This window comes from Hyperolius riggenbachi, chromosome 9 (genome assembly GCF_040937935.1).
Source record: "Hyperolius riggenbachi isolate aHypRig1 chromosome 9, aHypRig1.pri, whole genome shotgun sequence".
In the NCBI taxonomy this organism is placed as follows: domain Eukaryota; kingdom Metazoa; phylum Chordata; class Amphibia; order Anura; family Hyperoliidae; genus Hyperolius; species Hyperolius riggenbachi.
In genome coordinates, this window is record NC_090654.1 from 254,384,436 (window position 1) to 254,403,017 (window position 18,582).

The 18,582-nt window shown below is 45.4% G+C and overlaps 1 protein-coding gene across 8 annotated transcripts in view; it reads left to right on the forward strand.

The window, feature by feature from the left end:
* Positions 1–18,582, forward strand: part of PPP1R13B (protein phosphatase 1 regulatory subunit 13B) — a 209,595-nt gene that overhangs the window by 93,426 nt on the left and 97,587 nt on the right. For all 8 annotated transcript variants that reach the window (XM_068254319.1, XM_068254322.1, XM_068254317.1 and 5 more), the window contains exons 3-4: positions 10,469–10,588; positions 17,471–17,532. In XM_068254319.1, the coding sequence (XP_068110420.1) occupies positions 10,469–10,588; positions 17,471–17,532 (182 nt within the window). The remainder of the gene's footprint in view (positions 1–10,468; positions 10,589–17,470; positions 17,533–18,582) is intronic.

Sequence of the window (18,582 nt, forward strand, 5' to 3'; positions counted from 1 at the left end):
GGCCACGCCTGGGTATGTCCTCAGGAACCGCTGAACTACTAGGTTCATCACGTGCGCCAGGCAAGGGATGTGTGTCAGCTTAGCCAACCTTAAAGCGCGAATGAGATTACTCCCATTATCACACACAACCATGCCCGGTTTCAAGTCCAGCGGTGCCAGCCACAAATCCGTCTGTTCCTTTATTCCCTTCCAAATTTCCTCCCCTGTGTGCTGCTTATCCCCAAGGCAGAACACAAAAAACACACCTGATTTCTAAATGCAAAACACAATTACCCTTTCAGAGAGGACTAGAATTATAAAATTTAACTTTTATTGGTATGTATTAAAAGGAGACCTATTTATTAAAACACATAGATTGTGACTTATTGGTAAGGGGGAAATATCATTGGTGACAATACACCATCCTCCCTTTTACCAACATCTAACCAAAACCTCTACACATAACTCGACATGTTTCATCTAGGAAATGAAACATGTCGAGTTATGTGTAGAGGTTTTGGTTAGATGTTGGTAAAAGGGAGGATGGTGTATTATCCCCAAGGCAGATCGGCTTCAGCAACGCTTGCTGACGCATGCCAACAGCTGTGCTGCACTGCTTCCACGATCCTGCTGCTGGGTTAGCGTTTCCGGATGAGGTACAGCTTTGAGATGCGTTGGAGGAGAAGGAGTCAGAGAGGTAGGTGCTGCTGTTGTTATCCAGTGGGAGGGACGGCGGTGTAGCTGTTTGCGGCGTGGGCAACACCCGCGCCGTAGCAGGTGAGGAATCGCTGCCAGGCTCCACAAGGTTCACCCAGTGCGCGGTAAGGGAGATGTATCGACCCTGGCCGAACGCACTCGTCCAAGTGTCAGTGGTGAGGTGAACCTTGCAGGCAACGGCATTCTTCAAGCTTCGGGTTATTTTGCTGACCACGTGCTCATGCAACTCAGGCACTGCAGAGCGCGCAAAGTGGTAGCGGCTGGGAACCACGTAACGTGGGATGGCCACTGACATCATGCCCTTGAAGCTGTTTGTCTCCACCACTCGATATGGCAGCATTTCGCAGGCCAGAAGCTTGGCTATGCTGGCTGTTACTGCCACGGCCCGGGGGTCATTTGCTGGCAATTTCCTCTTGCGCTCAAACATCTCCGACACAGACAACTGAACCGTAGCGCTGCACACGGAAGGGCTGTTGGTTGTTGTGTTTGATGAACACTGGGAGACCTCAAGAGCACTACTCCGGAAAGTGACAGTGTCAGCGTCGTCTGATGTTTGTGAATGTTGTGAACCACGCAATGGCTGGGCTACTGCTGCTGCTGAGGCGGGTCTGGTGGTGAGTCTGGTGAACCCAAGGGAGGCAGTGTTGCTGGTACCCTGTCCTGCCGCGTTTGCCCACAGAGTGGGATGTTTGGATAGCATGTGGCGGCTCATGCTGGTGGTGGAGAGGTTGTTAATACTTTTCCCCCTGCTCAGGCGAGTCTTGCACACCTTGCAAATCGCCATGGTAACATCCTCAGTGCAGTCTTCAAAGAAAGCCCAGACTTTGGAGCACCTGCCTCCTTGCTGGCGATTTCTGTTTCCTCCTCTTTTGCCTCTCACTCTAACTTCCACGCTTGTGGTGCCTGAAATTGCGCGCCGCCTACCTTGTGGCACAAGGCGAACTCGTGCAGCAGTGGGTTCTTCAACAGACTCATCTGTGCTGCTGCTACGACGGCGATGTTCTCGTTCACAAATAAAATCTGGGTCTCTGTCCACATTGTCCATACCCTCCTCTTCCATCTCCTCAAACTCGTCATATGTCATTGTGGGGGGCCGCCGCCGTGGAGTAGAGCTCCCCAGAACAACCTCTGCGCAGCTCACTCCGTCGTCTTCCAGATCTTGTCGGCCGACCTCCTGCAATTGCAACCCCTCCTGCCCAACTTGCTCTGGGATTTGGGTTTCCGAGTCCTCCTCGGACTCGCCTTGTATTTCAGTGCGCGGTGCATTTCCCACAGTTAATGGTTGTGAATCCGGGCACAACATTTCTGGCTGTTCCTCCATTGACCTTTGAAAGGTGGAAGTTTGTTGGGCTGGGAATAGCTCCTGCGAATACCCCATTGTGTCCTGAGGTAATTCATAGGACTGGTTATCTGGCAGTTGTGTGCGTGGTGTCGCTGCCGGTTGTGTCAGCTTTGTGCCCACTGGCTCCTTGTAACTGGCTGAGGACTCGGACCTCATGCGTGATGTGCTGGTGCTGCTTAACCCACCGCTGGACGCTTGAGAGGTCATCCAAGTAATTATCTGGTCCTGTTCTTTTGGATTTGTGAGGGTTGTTGTCCTGGACAACATGGGCGGTATTGAGTGGGTTTTCTTGGGTGCTCCCCTGTGGCCTGTACGTGAACCGTCAGGGGAAACACCTCTTCCCTTGCCCCTTCCTCTTTCACCGGATTTCTTCCTCATTTCACTTATCCTTACAGTACACGCTGACTGGCAGCAGTACAGTGGCAGTACAGAAATGCTATACAGTACCACTATTCCCAGCAGCGACACAGAGCACAATGCTATACAGTGGCGGGTGAGCGGTGTACTACTGTTCCCAGGCCCAGCAGACACAGAGTGGAAGTAAACACAATGCTATATAGTCTGGCTGAGCGGTTTACACAGAGTGGCAGTACACACAATGCTATATAGTCTGGCTAAGCCGTGTACACAGAGTGTCATTAAACACAATGCTATATATAGCGTGGCTGAGCGAGGTGCACAGTGGCAGTACACACAATGCTTTATAGTCAGGCTGAGCCGTGTACACAGAGTGTCAGTAAACAATGGTATATAGTCTGGCTGAGCGGTGTACAGAGTGTCAGTAAACAACGGTATATAGTCTGGCTGAGCGGTGTACACAGAGTGTCAGTAAACAACGGTATATAGTCTGGCTGAGCGGTGTACACAGTGTCAGTAAACAACGGTATATAGTCTGGCTGAGCGGTGTACACAGAGTGGCAGTAAACACAATGCTATATATAGCGTGGCTGAACGAGGTGCACAGTGGCAGTACACACAATGCTATATATAGCGTGGCTGAGCGAGGTGCACAGTGGCAGTACACACAATGCTATATTAGTCAGGCTAAGCCGTGTACACAGAGTGTCAGAAAACACAATGCTATATATAGCGTGGTTGAGCGAGGTGCACAGTGGCAGTACACACAATGCTATATTAGTCAGGCTAAGCCGTATACACAGAGTGTCAGAAAACACAATGCTATATATAGCGTGGCTGAGCGAGGTGCACAGTGGCAGTACACACAATGCTATATTAGTCAGGCTAAGCCGTGTACACAGAGTGTCAGAAAACACAATGCTATATATATATAGCGTGGCTGAGCGAGGTGCACAGTGGCAGTACACACAATGCTATATATAGCGTGGCTGAGCGAGGTGCACAGTGGCAGTACACACAATGCTATATATAGCGTGGCTGAGCGAGGTGCACAGTGGCAGTACACACAATGCTATATTAGTCAGGCTAAGCCGTGTACACAGAGTGTCAGAAAACACAATGCTATATATAGCGTGGCTGAGCGAGGTGCACAGTGGCAGTACACACAATGCTATATATAGCGTGGCTGAGCGAGGTGCACAGTGGCAGTACACACAATGCTATATATAGCGTGGCTGAGCGAGGTGCACAGTGGCAGTACACACAATGCTATATATAGCGTGGCTGAGCGAGGTGCACAGTGGCAGTACACACAATGCTATATATAGCGTGGCTGAGCGAGGTGCACAGTGGCAGTACACACAATGCTATATATAGTGTGGCTGAGCGAGGTGCACAGTGGCAGTACACACAATGCTATATTAGTCAGGCTAAGCCGTGTACACAGAGTGTCAGAAAACACAATGCTATATATATAGCGTGGCTGAGCGAGGTGCACAGTGGCAGTACACACAATGCTATATATAGCGTGGCTGAGCGAGGTGCACAGTGGCAGTACACACAATGCTATATATAGCGTGGCTGAGCGAGGTGCACAGTGGCAGTACACACAATGCTATATATAGCGTGGCTGAGCGAGGTGCACAGTGGCAGTACACACAATGCTATATATAGCGTGGCTGAGCGAGGTGCACAGTGGCAGTACACACAATGCTATATATAGCGTGGCTGAGCGAGGTGCACAGTGGCAGTACACACAATGCTATATATAGCGTGGCTGAGCGAGGTGCACAGTGGCAGTACACACAATGCTATATTAGTCAGGCTAGCCTAAGCCGTGTACACAGAGTGTCAGAAAACACAATGCTATATATATAGCGTGGCTGAGCGAGGTACACAGTGGCAGTAAACAATGCTATATATAGTGTGGCTGAGCGAGCGGTGTACTACTGTTCCCAGCAGCGACACACAATGACTGGGGGGGACCCTGGCTAGCGTGGCTGGAGAGCGAACTACCCTGCCTGCCTACCCAAAGCTAAACCCACAGACAAATGGCGGAGATATGACGTGGTTCGGGTATTTATTTAACCGAACCACGTGACCGTTCGGCCAATCAGAGCGCGTTCGGGCCCGAACCACGTGACCCGTTCGGCCAATCACAGCGCTAGCCGAACGTTCGGGGAACGTTCGGCCATGCGCTCTTAGTTCGGCCATGTGGCCGAACGGTTTGGCCGAGCACCGTCAGATGTTCGGCCGAACTCGAACATCACCCGAACAGGGTGATGTTCTGCAGAACCCGAACAGTGGCGAACACTGTTCGCCCAACACTAGTGTGGACCACCTACCACCAACACCTCTGTTTTGTCAGAGTTCAGCCTCAGCCAGCTGGTGTTCATCCAATTTTGTAAATCCACTAGACACGCATTTATGGATGCTGATGGGTCTTGGGTGCCAGGCTTGAAGGACAGATACAGTTGTGTGTCATCTGCATAACAATGGTATCCTAGGCCATAGTTCTGGATTATTTTGCCCAGTGGGAGCATATAGGCTGCAAAGAGTAATGGTGATAGTACAGAACCCTGTGGAACTCCATAGGCAAGTGGCACTGGATTAGAGTAGTGTGTGCCCAGACATACTTGCTGTGTCCTGCCAGATAGGAAGGTCTGAAACCATCTAAGAACAGTACCCCTTAGGCCACAGTAATTCTTCAGTCGCTGGATAAGAATTTCATGATCCACAGTATCAAATGCTGCTGACAAGTCAAGAAGAATCAGAATTAAGCAATCACCCTTGTCCCTTGCAGTAAGTAGATCATTCATTACTCGGACTGAATGCTGTTTCAGTGCTGTGCCTTTTCCTGAATCCTGACTGAAAAGTATCAAAGATGTTGTTATCTGTAAGCCTGGCTTCTAGCTGGTGTGCGACTGCTTTCTCGATAACTTTTGATAGGAATGGTACATGATACATACACTACACGATACATACATAGACATGTAACTATGGTAAGGATTAGATTGTGAGCTCCTCTGAGGGAAAGTTAATAGTGACAAGATGTTCTACTCTGTACAGCGGCTGTGGAAGATGTCAGCACTATATAAATACTAAATAATAGTATATTCCCATCTCCTGGATTTATAAATGTAACTTTGTATGTGGAAACTCGTACACACCATGATCCCCACACACAGAAATGAAGGTGTGGCTGTTTAAAGAGGACCTGCAGAGAAAATAATGTAATGAATAACCTTGCTTATTTAAATTCTGAAAATGGTCACAGGTGGAGACATCTGTAGCCCTGTCAGGTGCAGCTCTGCGGAAAGTTTGTTTTTCAGCATTCCGAGGCCTCTGAAAATAGTGCCTGGTCTCCCAGAATGCTCTGGGAGGAGAATGTCGCATAGCTAAGCAGCCTAGGCTACGCATCACTGGGAGGGCCGGGCGACACACCAATATACAGCAATATGTAGATGTAGGAAATCTTTCTGCTGCTGAAACCAAGGGAACTACCGTAAAAGTGGCTAACTTGATTAATAATCTGCATGTGACTATGGTGCTGCAGTACTTCTTTAAAATGGTATGGAAATGTTAGTTTGCAGAAGACTGCTGTGCTGGTTCACCTTGCTGAGGCATTTTCACTCAGTCAGTCCCAGACAATATATACTAACCCCATGTCACATATATCGGCCATTCATCAATCTGCATCGCTCGGCACTGCTGAAATCCTGATGGCTTTCACAACTACCATGTCTTGTGTGTCTGTGCCAGTGTAAGTTTGCTACCCACTTAGGCCCTTTTTAAAAGCTTCATGGCAAGCTGAATGGATAGCTGGTAGAAACTCACCCAGAATTCCCTTCAGTTGCTCTGAGATGTGTGATCACTGCATCATGTGACGCTTCCTGAGGCAGAGTTGCTTTCAAGAGAAGCTGTGACCAAGGATTGAACTTCAATCAGTAGCTGATACCCCCTTTGCCATGAGAAATCTTTTCCTTTTCTCAAACGGATCATTAGGGGGCTTTGTATGGCTGATATTGTGTTGAAACCCCTCCCACAGTGTGATGTTGAGACCATGGTTCTGACATCACACTGTGGGAGCCTTGTTGCATTGTGGGAAATAACAGCTGTTTACAACTGCCAAAAAAGCAAAAGCAAGCAGCAGCTACTTTAACTGACACATCCTGCCAGCAGTAAAAATGTCACCATGTGATAAGTGTCTGAATGTAAATCGGGGAGAGGAAAGCTTTTACAATGGGCAAACTCTGACTAAATCCATTTGTACATAATTATTGTAAAAATTAAGCACTTTTGTTCATCACATTATTTTCACTGGAGTTCCTCTTTAAAATCTGGTGGCTTACGTCCTGCCTCTTTTTCAGCTGGTAACCACATTAATTCAGGCCAAGTTTTTACAGGTGTTTTGGAGTGAGCAGGCAATGTGAGGGCTCCGATAGACCACAATGTTAATTGTGGCTATAGCGGTGCCCAGTGTGTGGTGGCTTATAGCCAGTAGGGAAATGCGTGCATGAAGGGACAGGAGGTGTTGTGTTATGTGTAGGGCACCGGAGGGTTAGTTTTAGGAGTTATCGGGGGGAGAGTTAGTGCTAGGAGTAGGTAGCAGGATTGCCTATATTCTACTGGCAGCTTCATCTGGTGCCCGAATTACCCGGTACTGGTTTTTTTTTTTGTTTTTTTTTACTACATATGCATTTTGTAACGTATTGAGTTGCATCCTGAACATGCTTCCCCAGCTAGATATTGAAAGCAGAGGGGTGGGGCGTGGCTTGGCACCACGCTGTGATGGTTGCTTGCTTGATGAGGTCCACTGCTGTGCCTGCTATTTCCCAGTTTCCATGCACCTAATGAGGGAGTCAAGAAAGATGACTGGGAGCTCTAAGATCTGGGGGGAGACAGCCATGCAACTTTCCAAGCAGGTCCCGGAGATTCCAGACCTAGAAGTTTGCACAATCGGGTCGCCTGCATTTCCGAGTACTGCAGACACGCCATCGCCAGGATCGGCCTCAGCACAGAAAGACAAGAGCTTGCTGTACAGACTAAACAAGAAGCCCGCAGCTGATCCTTTGATTTCCTTGCCTAACCTACTTGAAGCCTTGAGGGAGCTTGGGCCCTAAATAGCTCTGAGTGCAGAAACTTTACAGGGATAAATTCTCATTCAAATGGGACCCACAGGCAGTTGCCTATCAAGGGTCATTTTGTGCAGAATGGCTCTGGTAGAAAATATGTTTTTGACAAAAAAAAGAGTCAAAGTGAAATAGTCCCTCAATGCATAAGATGCTTCCCCACCGCTTATCGGTATGACTGGTGTAATTTTTCTGTTCCAGGAAATTCATTCTCGATATCATCTACATCTTCTTCGCGCTCCGGTTTCCTGTCCTCCTCCTGGATATTTATACCACTCAGTACCAGCAGATAAAAGCTTGTGGGCATGTTTCTTCTCTTTTATGATGGTTACAAGCTGCCCTTGTGCGTGTTTTCCTCCCTTCATTGTTATCTCATGCATGTTGTGCACAATGAATGGAATGCCTTCCTAAGAAGATACTCGTCAATTGAGGTCATTTCTTTAGAATATCTCAAGGAGGCATTCAGTTATAAGTAACAGCTCAGTAACCTTTTACAGATATGTTGTGTCAGTGTTTCAGGATCCTATCACATCAGACTAGATCAGGCTTGGTTGTCTTAGACGTGGGACGCCACCACTATAGACTTACCGCTTACCAGGGATCAGACGGGTTCAAGTGCTGGTATACAACATTGAGAGCTACCACTATACCCTTACCACTCACCAGGGATCAGATGGGTTCAAGTGCTGGTATACAACATTGAGAGCTACCACTATACCCTTACCACTCACCAGGGATCAGATGGGTTCAAGTGCTGGTATACAACATTGAGAGCTACCACTATACCCTTACCACTCACCAGGGATCAGATGGGTTCAAGTGCTGGTATACAACATTGAGAGCTACCACTATACCCTTACCACTCACCAGGGATCAGATGGGTTCAAGTGCTGGTATACAACATTGAGAGCTACCACTATACCCTTACCACTCACCAGGGATCAGATGGGTTCAAGTGCTGGTATACAACATTGAGAGCTACCACTATACCCTTACCACTCACCAGGGATCAGATGGGTTCAAGTGCTGGTATACAACATTGAGAGCTACCACTATACCCTTACCACTCACCAGGGATCAGACGGGTTCAAGTGCTGGTATACAACATTGAGGGCCACCACTACACACTTACCACTCACCAGGGATCAGACGGGTTCAAGTGCTGGTATATGACATTGAGCTACCACTATACCCTTACCACTCACCAGGGATCAGATGGGTTCAAGTGCTGGTATACAACATTGAGTCCCACCACTACACACTTACCACTCACCAGGGATCAGACAGGTTCAAGTGCTGTTATACAACATTGAGAGCTATAAGCTGCAGAAATATGGCTTTACTTCAGCCACATACTTTGTGGTTTCCTTATTGTAATCAGACAGAGTTAAAACAAAGGAATGAAAGCTTTCTTTATTTGTGTATACACACTGACATGATTAGTGTTACTATAATGGTTATGCTCAATCATTAAGGTACTGTTCAGTTGAGGCGTAAGATATTAGAGAATTTCGGGGGGGGGGGGGGGCGGGGGTGGGGTGATAAACAATTGTATCTATCCTCCTACTTTTACTTTTACATATCCCAGTATTTTGTTTAAAAACTTAAAGTAGACTTAGGCTGCTTTCAGAGTGGGACGTTACAGCAGCCTGTAACGCAGCCCAACTCACAGTAATGAAAAATCAATGGGCTGTTCACAGTGCCCACGTTGCGTTACAGTGTAATGCTGGACGTTATTGGAAAGTGCAGCATGCTGTGCGTTCTAAGCGGCTTTAGCCGCGTTAGACTGTTTGCACATGCTCAGTAATTTGTTTTTTTTTTTTATATTTTTGTGCAGGAGAGCAGGAGGGGAGAGTCCGCTATTGTTGGCAGCCACGTGGCTAATTAATAATCACTGCACTGCAGTGTTTTCTTCCTGGAGCGGCCGCTTATTGGCTGGCGGGACCACGTGATGCGGAGTGTTCCGATCACGTGGTCTCCGCAGTCTGTACTGCGCACCAAGAGCTGCATAACACGGCTCACTCTGGCGTCTTCCTTCAACACCACCAGGCATTGCATTAGGGGCACGTTATGCGACCTTAACGTCCCCTAAAACGCAACGTCTTGGTGTGAAAGAGGCCTTATTGTTTTTTCTCAGCTCAATGACAGTCTGTTCAGTGTGTCAGAAAGCCAAATTATATGAACTATTCACCTGTTTTTATCTATCCTCTCATAGCCGGAAAACTGGGCTTCTGAGAGCAAAGTGTTTTATGATTGGAATTCCTTATCAGCGAGGGACACTATAGTCCTGCTGGGGCACCAACTGGAGAAAAAACTGTCAGTTGCATAGTTGAAGATTAACTCTTTCAGACTGGGGAGGAAGAAAAGCAACACAACATATGTACTTATGTGCTTGGCACTGTACGTCTATCTTATCAATAATCCGATTTTACGTCAATTCGATAAAAAGATCGGTTGTCCAGAAAAATCAAAAGCTCTTGGGAGTGGTGGATTTTTCTAATCCATTTTTATGAAAATGGTATGGTGTAGGGTAGATTGTCAATGTATTAATATATAGACCCAATCAATTTTTTGAGAGTTTTCAATCTTCTTTTTCATAATTGGGGAAAGATTGAATACACTTGTGTGGTACATTGGTCAGATTTTTGAAATGCAACAATCAGAAAAATTGGTTGACATTCTTGAATTGCAAAGTAATAATAATAATAATAATAATAATAATAATAATAATAATAAATGTATGGCGTGTGTTTACCTTAAAACAGTGATTTGCAAACTTGGCTCTCCAGCTGTTAAGGAACTACAAGTCCCACAATGCATTTGGCTTTATGAATCAAGACTGTGGCTTTCAGACTCCTGCAATGCATTGTGGAACTTGTAGTTCCAATGTTTACTTTAGTGGAATGGTGTTTTGATCATCTTCACCTTTTTTCTATTCCAGAACGGCCCTTGCCATTTGATCACCTGATGTTTGACCACTTGCAGAAATGGGGTCCGCGCAGAGAAGAAGTGAAATTCTTTCTACGACATGAAGAGTTCCCAGCAGAGAGTGGTGATCAGAGTAAGTAAAGCCAGATATAGGGAGACATGACTGTTATAGTGTTTAAATACGGTGAATGAAATCCAAATGGAGTTTTCTCCAAACTGAACACGCCTACAAGGACTGTCGCCTGCTGGGATTGGGACTCCAGTCTCTTGGTCGACAGCTTAGTTTGCTTATGTACAGACATACAACTAGGCTAAAGGCTAGTGACACATCTGTTACCATGGAGAGGGCGGGAGGAACGATGAGCAGAACACAATGGAGTAATGGGCGTCATAGGCTTCCGTACACAGGCTGGATTCTCACCTAGGGCATTCTTTAGCGGCCAAGCTTAATCCAGCTTCTGTACATAGCATAATGCAATTTACACCTATGGAGAAAACTTTATACTTGCCTAAAGCAGTTTTTCTCCATGGCCTCTGGTGCTGATGCTGCGGAGAGTGACTGAGCTGACGTGCCCTGGTGTTCCCGCCCACTTGTCGTGCCCTTGTGTTCCCGCCCACTTGTCGCAAGTGGGCGTCCCTTGATCTCCCCTCTGCACTGCTCCCAATGCTCCTATTTATGTTCAGACTGTGGTCAAAGGGTATGTTGTATTGTGTACAAAGTTTAAGATCACATTTCCATCCCACCCCCTCTATTGAATACATAACAAACATTTAGCAAAGCTCAAAATAGCAAATTGGGTCTTTGGAGCCCTTTCAATGAGGGAGTGCACTAGGAAACTGCTTAGTTGCCATTAAGAAAAATCGGCCCTGATTGGGAACTGGTTTAATACTTTAGGCTGTATTCACAGTGGGATGTTGCGGTTTAATGCGACATTAGTTTCAACGTGTCTGCGTTAAGAGGTAACGCACTGCAAGCAGTGAGTTACCACAACGCAACATTTTTTAATGCGACTTTAACTTTGCGCTGTGAATGGCCCATAGGATTAGCATTGCAGTGCGGTAAGCTGCGTTATAAGACCTTCTAACGCGCGACCATAACGTCCCACTGTGAATGCGACCTAAATGTTATATATATCCACTTATAGGGCTGGTGCACACCAGAGCGGTTCTGAAGCGTGTTTTAAAACGTTTGCAGAGGGAAAACCGTTTGGCTAATGAAAGTGAATGGGACGGTGCACACCAGAGCGGGTCGGTTTTTTTTTTTTTTTTCACAAACGCAAACTCGGCTGCAGCATTTTTTAGATTTTTGAGGCATTTCTGCCTCAATGTTAAAGTATAGGAAAGTGGAAAACCGCTCTGAAAAACGCCAGATCAGAGCGGTTTTCCAGGCGTTTTTGTTACAGTAGCTGTTCTGCTTTACTGTAACAATATTTGTAATCTGCTACACAAAAAAGCTCTACAAAACACTGTTTAGAAAACTCTAAACATGCCTAGAATGGCTCTGAAATCTGCTTCAAAAACCTCTAGAGTTTTGCGGATCTGCTAGAGGAATTTGGTGTGCCCTGGGCCATAGCGATGATCAGTGAGATGCAGATTATTCAGAGTTGATGCACATTTTGTATGCAAATTTATATAGCTTGAAAATGACCAGTCTATTTCCTCTTCAGTGGGATTTGAGTGGTCTGTTTTCAAGCAGCATAAATTAACATTTCAAATTTGCATAATCAGCATCAACCTGAAATGATTTGCATCTCAGTGACCATTCCCATACAGAGTTCTTCAAAAAGTACTGTAATTAGTTTACAACTGGAAAAAAAATATGCTTGTCTGAACTGTCAGGCATCCTTAAACCAATATTTTTTGGCTGCTTATTAAAATGGGAAAAATATTTTTAGAAGCCACCTGAAGTGTGAGGTGTATGGAGTCATGTTAAATTTATTTCCTTTTAAACAATACTAGTCGCTTGGCTGTCCTGCTGATCTTCTGTCTCTAAAGGTGCGTACACACATGCGACTATAGTCGTTTGTAACGATCGTTCCCCGATCTTTACCAACGACGATCGTTACAAAAAACGAACCACCGACTATTAAGTCTAACGACGAACGAGCCAAATCGCTACAAAAGAAAGTTCTGTCTCGGCGGATTTTAACCAACGACGATCGTTTGCAAAAGTAGTACATCGTTGGAAACGATCGTTTGTACCAGGCTGGACATGCGCATTTCACTTTTTCTCCAGGGAACTTTACAATTTTATGCGCAGGCGCATTGAGTGCTTTTACGTGGTGTACCGTTCGTTCTAACGATGTGATCGTTACACACTTTTTAGAACTAACTTTACTCCGGTCGTTCTTTCGTCAATTAAAAGATCGTTCGTCGTTAACAACGAACGATCGTAGTCGCATGTGTGTACGTAGCATAACACTTTTAGCCATAGATCCTGAACAAGCATGCAGATCAGATGTTTCTGACTATTGACTGCCTGCTTGTGTCCGGTGTGTGATTCAGACACTACTGCAGCCAAAGACAACAGCAGGACTGCCAGGCAACTGGTATAGTTTAAAAGGAAATAAATATGGCAGCCTCCGTATAACTCCAGGTTCCCTATAAAGGACAGCTGAAGTGGGAAGAATTTGGAGGCTGCCATATTATTTTCCTTTCAAGAATACCAGTTTCCTGGCAGCCGTGCTGATCTATTTGGTTGCAGTAGTGTCTGAATCACACCAGAAACAAGCATGCAGCTAAACTTGTCAGATTTGACAGTGGCAGAAAAGCCTGATATGCTGCATGTTCAAGGTCTATGGCTAAAAGTATTAGAGGCAGAGGATCAGCAGGACAGCTCGACAACTGTTATTGCTTAAAAGGAAATAAATATGGCAGCCTCCAAAAACCTCTTGCTTCTGTTGTCCTTGAAAGCTGATCCGAACTCTTACACAGCACACAACGAAATATCTTTATTCCAAATGTAGTTGCTAGAAGACATTCACTGCTCTGTGGTGTGTGTGTGTGTTTGTTTAGCCAGTTCAAAATGTCTAATTTGTACTATCAGTAGCTGTAAATAGACTGCAGGAGCTCTGTCGAGGCAACTCTGCCCATACAGTTAATCCCAAGGCTTAACCATTTCAGAACTCCTTGCGAAGTGATCCGAAGTTAAAATTTAAGTTTTTTTGTTTTGTTTTGTTTTTTTTATGGATTTTCCTGAGACATTTTTTTTCTATAAAGGTCATCAAGCTGTGGCTAATCTTGCAGAGAGGAAGTTCAAAGTTTTTTTAGTTCCACTTTAAATTACAAAACAACTTGGGTAGCATTGATGTGCAGAGCAGTTTCTTTGGTGGACCTGAACTCTTGCACAGGACAGAAGGAAAACATAGAGAAATGCACTCTGTATGTACTGTCATTTGTAATTTGATCTCTCCCCAGAGTCACATGACTGCCACGGCAGAGATGGCAGATAAGCTCATTTGAAAGCACAGGATGCTAACAATATGTCTGCTTTGATGAATCAGGAAGTAGAAACACTGCATATTTATTGCAGGATTTGTATCAGCTGTAACAAATAAATGTTTTATGTTTAAAGGTTATTGTGCTGTTGTGTATCTTTTAGAGCAGAGAGGAAGTTCTGAGTGCAGGTTAACCTTAAAGAGACTCCGTAACAAAAATTGCATCCTGTTTTTTATACTCCTACAAGTTCCAAAAGCTATTCTAATGTGTTCTGGCTTACTGCAGCACTTTCTACTATAAGGGCTTGTTTCCACTGTTGCGACGCGATTCGCCGGCATTCCGACGCTTGTAAAAACGCATGCGGATGCGTTTCTGCATGCGTTTTTACCCGCGATTTCGCGTGCGATTTCGCATGGCAGGGTGCCATGCGAAATTAACCATGACACTGCCAGGGCAAAATAAAAATTGAAAAAGGTGCGAAATCGCACGCGAAATCGCGGGTAAAAACGCATGTAACAAACGCATGCGTTTTTACTATTAAATACATTAGCGGCGATTCGCACGGATTCCCGACGCAGGCGAAATCGTTGCCTCTTTTGTGCGTTTTTTCTCCGCAACAAAAAACGCACAACGCCACCGCAGGAGTGGAAACAGCCCCATCCACTCACATTACATGTGCGAATCCGCATGCGTTGGACGCATGCGGATTCGCGATAGTGGGAACAAGCCCTAACAGTCTCTGTAATAAAGTAGTGTATCTTTCCCCTGTCAGACTTGTCGGCTTGTGTCTGGAAGGCTGCCAAGTTCTTCAGTGTTGTTATTCTGCTATGAACTCCCCCTTCCAGGCCCCTCTATGCACACTGCCTGTGTATTATTTAGATTAGGGCAGCTTCTTTCTTCTCTCTTATCTTTTACAAGCTGGATAAATCGTCCTCTGAGCTGGCTGGGCTTTCACATACTGAGGAATTACAAACGAGGGCAAAGCTGTTTGCAGGAAGAAAAGAGCAGCCTGAAACTTCAGTGCATGGGGGAAAGAAACACACAAATGATCTCTTGAGATTCAAAAGGAATGCTGTATACAGCCTGCTTGTGTATGGATGTATTTTCTATGTGTGGACATACTGTACATCAACCTACTTCCTGTTTTGGTGGCCATTTTGTTTGTTTACAAACAAACTTTTTAAAACTGTTTTTAACCACTTTTTTAATGCGGTGAGGAGCGGCAAAATGGTGACAGAGGGTAATAGGAGATGTCCCCTAACGCACTGGTATGTTTACTTTTGTGCGATTTTAAAAATACAGATTCTCTTTAAAACAAAAGTGGAAGTTCATTGCTAGTAGAAGGTTAACTAAAGCCTTTTCAGTTTTAGCTTGGCCGTATCCGTCAGCATTTGCTTAGGCCTCAGGATACTCTCAGTACTGGTATTCCTTGCTGGGAAGGTCTTTTCGGCTCTTCCTGTAAGGTTGGACTGTTTCCAGGCATAGAGGTTATAGAGCTCAGCATGCGTCAGATTAGCGCTGGGATGGAATGCGAGCCTTTGTTTCATGGCTACGGTCTGGCAGGCCGCCACCACACTTTATTTTCTTGACACTTTAAACCTTGATGTATAGCAGGACCTTTGCCAAGGCAATATGTATTGTACCATGCTTAGTGCTTCCAGCTTGTCGCGCTGCTGGCACAGGTTGGGTCTGTTTATTTGAAGCAGGCAGTGTATACACTTGCATATCTTTGCTGCTAAACTCTTCAATGACAGTTAAAAAGGAACTCCAGTGAAAATAATGTAATAAAAAGTGCTTCATTTTTACAATAATTATGTGTAAATGATTTAGTCAGTGTTTGCCCATTGTAAAATCTTTTAAATCCCTGATTTACATTTTGACATTTATTACATAGTGACATTTTTACTGTTGGCAGGTGAGCACACCGAGCGGTTTTTTAAGTGTTTCGCAAACCGCTTCTGCCTGTGAAAACGCTTGGCTAATGGGATGTTGCACACCAGCGGTTTGAGGTTTTTAGCAAACCGCAAACGTGGGTCCTGCAGCACTTTTTGCGGATTGCAGAAGCATTTCTGCCTCAATGTAAAGTATAGGAAAAGCTCAAACTGCTCTGAAAAACGCCAGATTAGAGCGGTTTTCCAGCGTTTTTGTTACATTAGCTGTTCAGTAACAGCTTTACTGTAACAATATTTGTAATTTGCTATACAAAAACGCTCAAAAAAAACGCTAGGCATGTTTCGAAAACGTCTCTAAAGGTGCGTACACACGCATGACAGCAGCCAACGACTGGTCCGTCAGCACCTCCCGCTGGGCGGGTTTTCAGCAGACTGTAGTGTGTGTGTACGCACGGATCGTTCAGGAACAGCCTTATCAGTCTGCCGACAGTGCGTACACACGCACTACAGTCTGCTTAAAACCCGCCCAGCGGGAGGTGCCGATGGACCCGTCGTTGGCTGCTGTCGTGCATGTGTACGCACCTTAAACATGCCTAGAATGGCTCAGAAATCTGCTTCAAAAACCTCTAGCGGTTTACAGATCTGCTAGAGGTTTTTGGTGTGCACTGGGCCTAAGTGGGCAGTGAGAGGGAAGTTATAATCTTTGAGTTTAAGCATTAGGTGGCTCCCCTCCCCCACAAAAAAATGTATCTTGCTGCACAAATTTTCTGAATCTTCTCAGAAGGCTCGGACTGCACGCTGCCTGATTCTGAACACTTCCATAATGCAGAGATAAGCAGCAGTTGCCCCACCCGCAGAGTCTGCTGTTAGCTCTTTCCATGGAGTTACTACAGGTCAGACACATGTGTGCACAAAAGGCATCGGGAAATTTGGGCGCAGAGTCAAGCCAAAAAATATCTCGCCCTGCTCCTGCAAAAGTCCCGGCGGCGTTAATTGCTATTCCCGCGGGGCGGGTGGCAGAAGAATTACGCTGTTTTTTTTATGTAATTTGGGTGTCCTCTTTTGGCAGTGCCCAAATTAGTCGGAGCGCCGATATAGCCATTATTCACATTATGGCCTAAGATGGTGCATAGTGCGCCCAAATTTCCCTGTGCCGTTTTGCACTCTTTTTTGCAAACTAATTTTTGAAGCTTAGCATGTATAGCATAGCAAGTTGAAAAATTGGCCAATCAATATTGGATGTGTGTTTGCACCCTAATTTCACATCTCTCTGTGGTAGAATGGGAGCTACAATGACTGATAGTTTAGGGTGGCCATTAACAATACAATTGCTCAGACGATGAAGCGTCCAATTTTAACATATCTATTTGAAATGTTCGTTCAGGCCCACTAATGGAAGAAAAACTAACGAATTTGATATTTGGATGGAATTGATCCAAAAAATGGATCTATTCCGTTAATTTGAACAAATTGGTTAGCCATTTCCTTCTGTTAGTAAGACCAAATGATCGTTGCCAATATTATGACCGAATTGGCCGATCAATCGTTCAGGGTATTGTATCATTAATAGAAACCTTTAGGAGGATCTGCCAGAAAAATGCCATGGGGATGTTTTTGACTTTACTCTTAAGTCTTAGCTCTTCTAACATTCCTACATTAAATACAGTTTGTTTTTCTTGTTTTAGCTGCTCGCCCAGCCCCCGGTCAGAGGAATAGTTTGACTTCCGAGAAGCGCCTTGAAAATGGGGTATGTACAGCCAGCAATACACAGTCTTGTATTTATGATTATTAAACCCTTCACAATTTGGATTGTACCATCTTGTCAGTTTTTTTTTTTCCCTTCAGATTTTACACTGTAGAAGGGTGAACAGACCATTGGGTAGTCCCACATATTACACAGATGTGGTATTATTGGAAAAGATTGCACGAGTAAGATTGTGTAGTGTATGGCACAGCTTAAAGTAAACCTGTGATTTTGAAAAACTAAACGTTCCATACTTAACTGACTAGAGGAAAACCTCTGGATCCTCCTTATGCCCACCTCTGGTCACCAGGACCTGCTTTTTATTCAAGGCTCGTTCCCACTATCGCGAATCGGCATGCGTCCAACGCATGCGGATTCGCACATGTAATGTGAGTGGATGGGGCTGTTTCCACTCCTGCGGTGGCGTTGTGCGTTTTTGTTGCGGAGAAAAAACGCACAAAAGAGGCAACGATTTCGCCTGCGTCGGGAATCCGTGCGAATCGCCGCTAATGTATTTAATAGTAAAAACGCATGTGTTTTTTACATGCGTTTTTTACCCACGATTCGCGTGCGATTTCGCACCTTTTCCAATGTTATTTTGCCCTGGCAGTGTCATGGTTAATTTCGCATGGCACCCTGCCATGCGAAATCGCACGCGAAATCGCGGGTAAAAACGCATGCAGAAACGCATCCGCATGCGTTTTTACAAGCGTCGGAATGCCGGCGAATCGCGTCGCAACAGTGGAAACAAGCCCTGACTGTTATTCACTGCCGCTCTCCTTTCCATGAATGAGTGTGGTCACACTGATGGCCGACGTCTGTAAAGACAAAGCTGCTCATGCATGGAAGAGAATGGGCGGAGCCATGCGTATCATATCCTATTGCCTTCCTATAGGACAATGGGCAGAGCCATGATGCATATCCTATCCTATTGCCTTCCTATAGGACAATGGGCAGAGCCATAAATATCATATCATATTGCCTTCCTATAGGCCAATGTGCAGAGCCACACATCATATCCTATTGCCTTCCTATAAGGGCAATGGGCAGAGC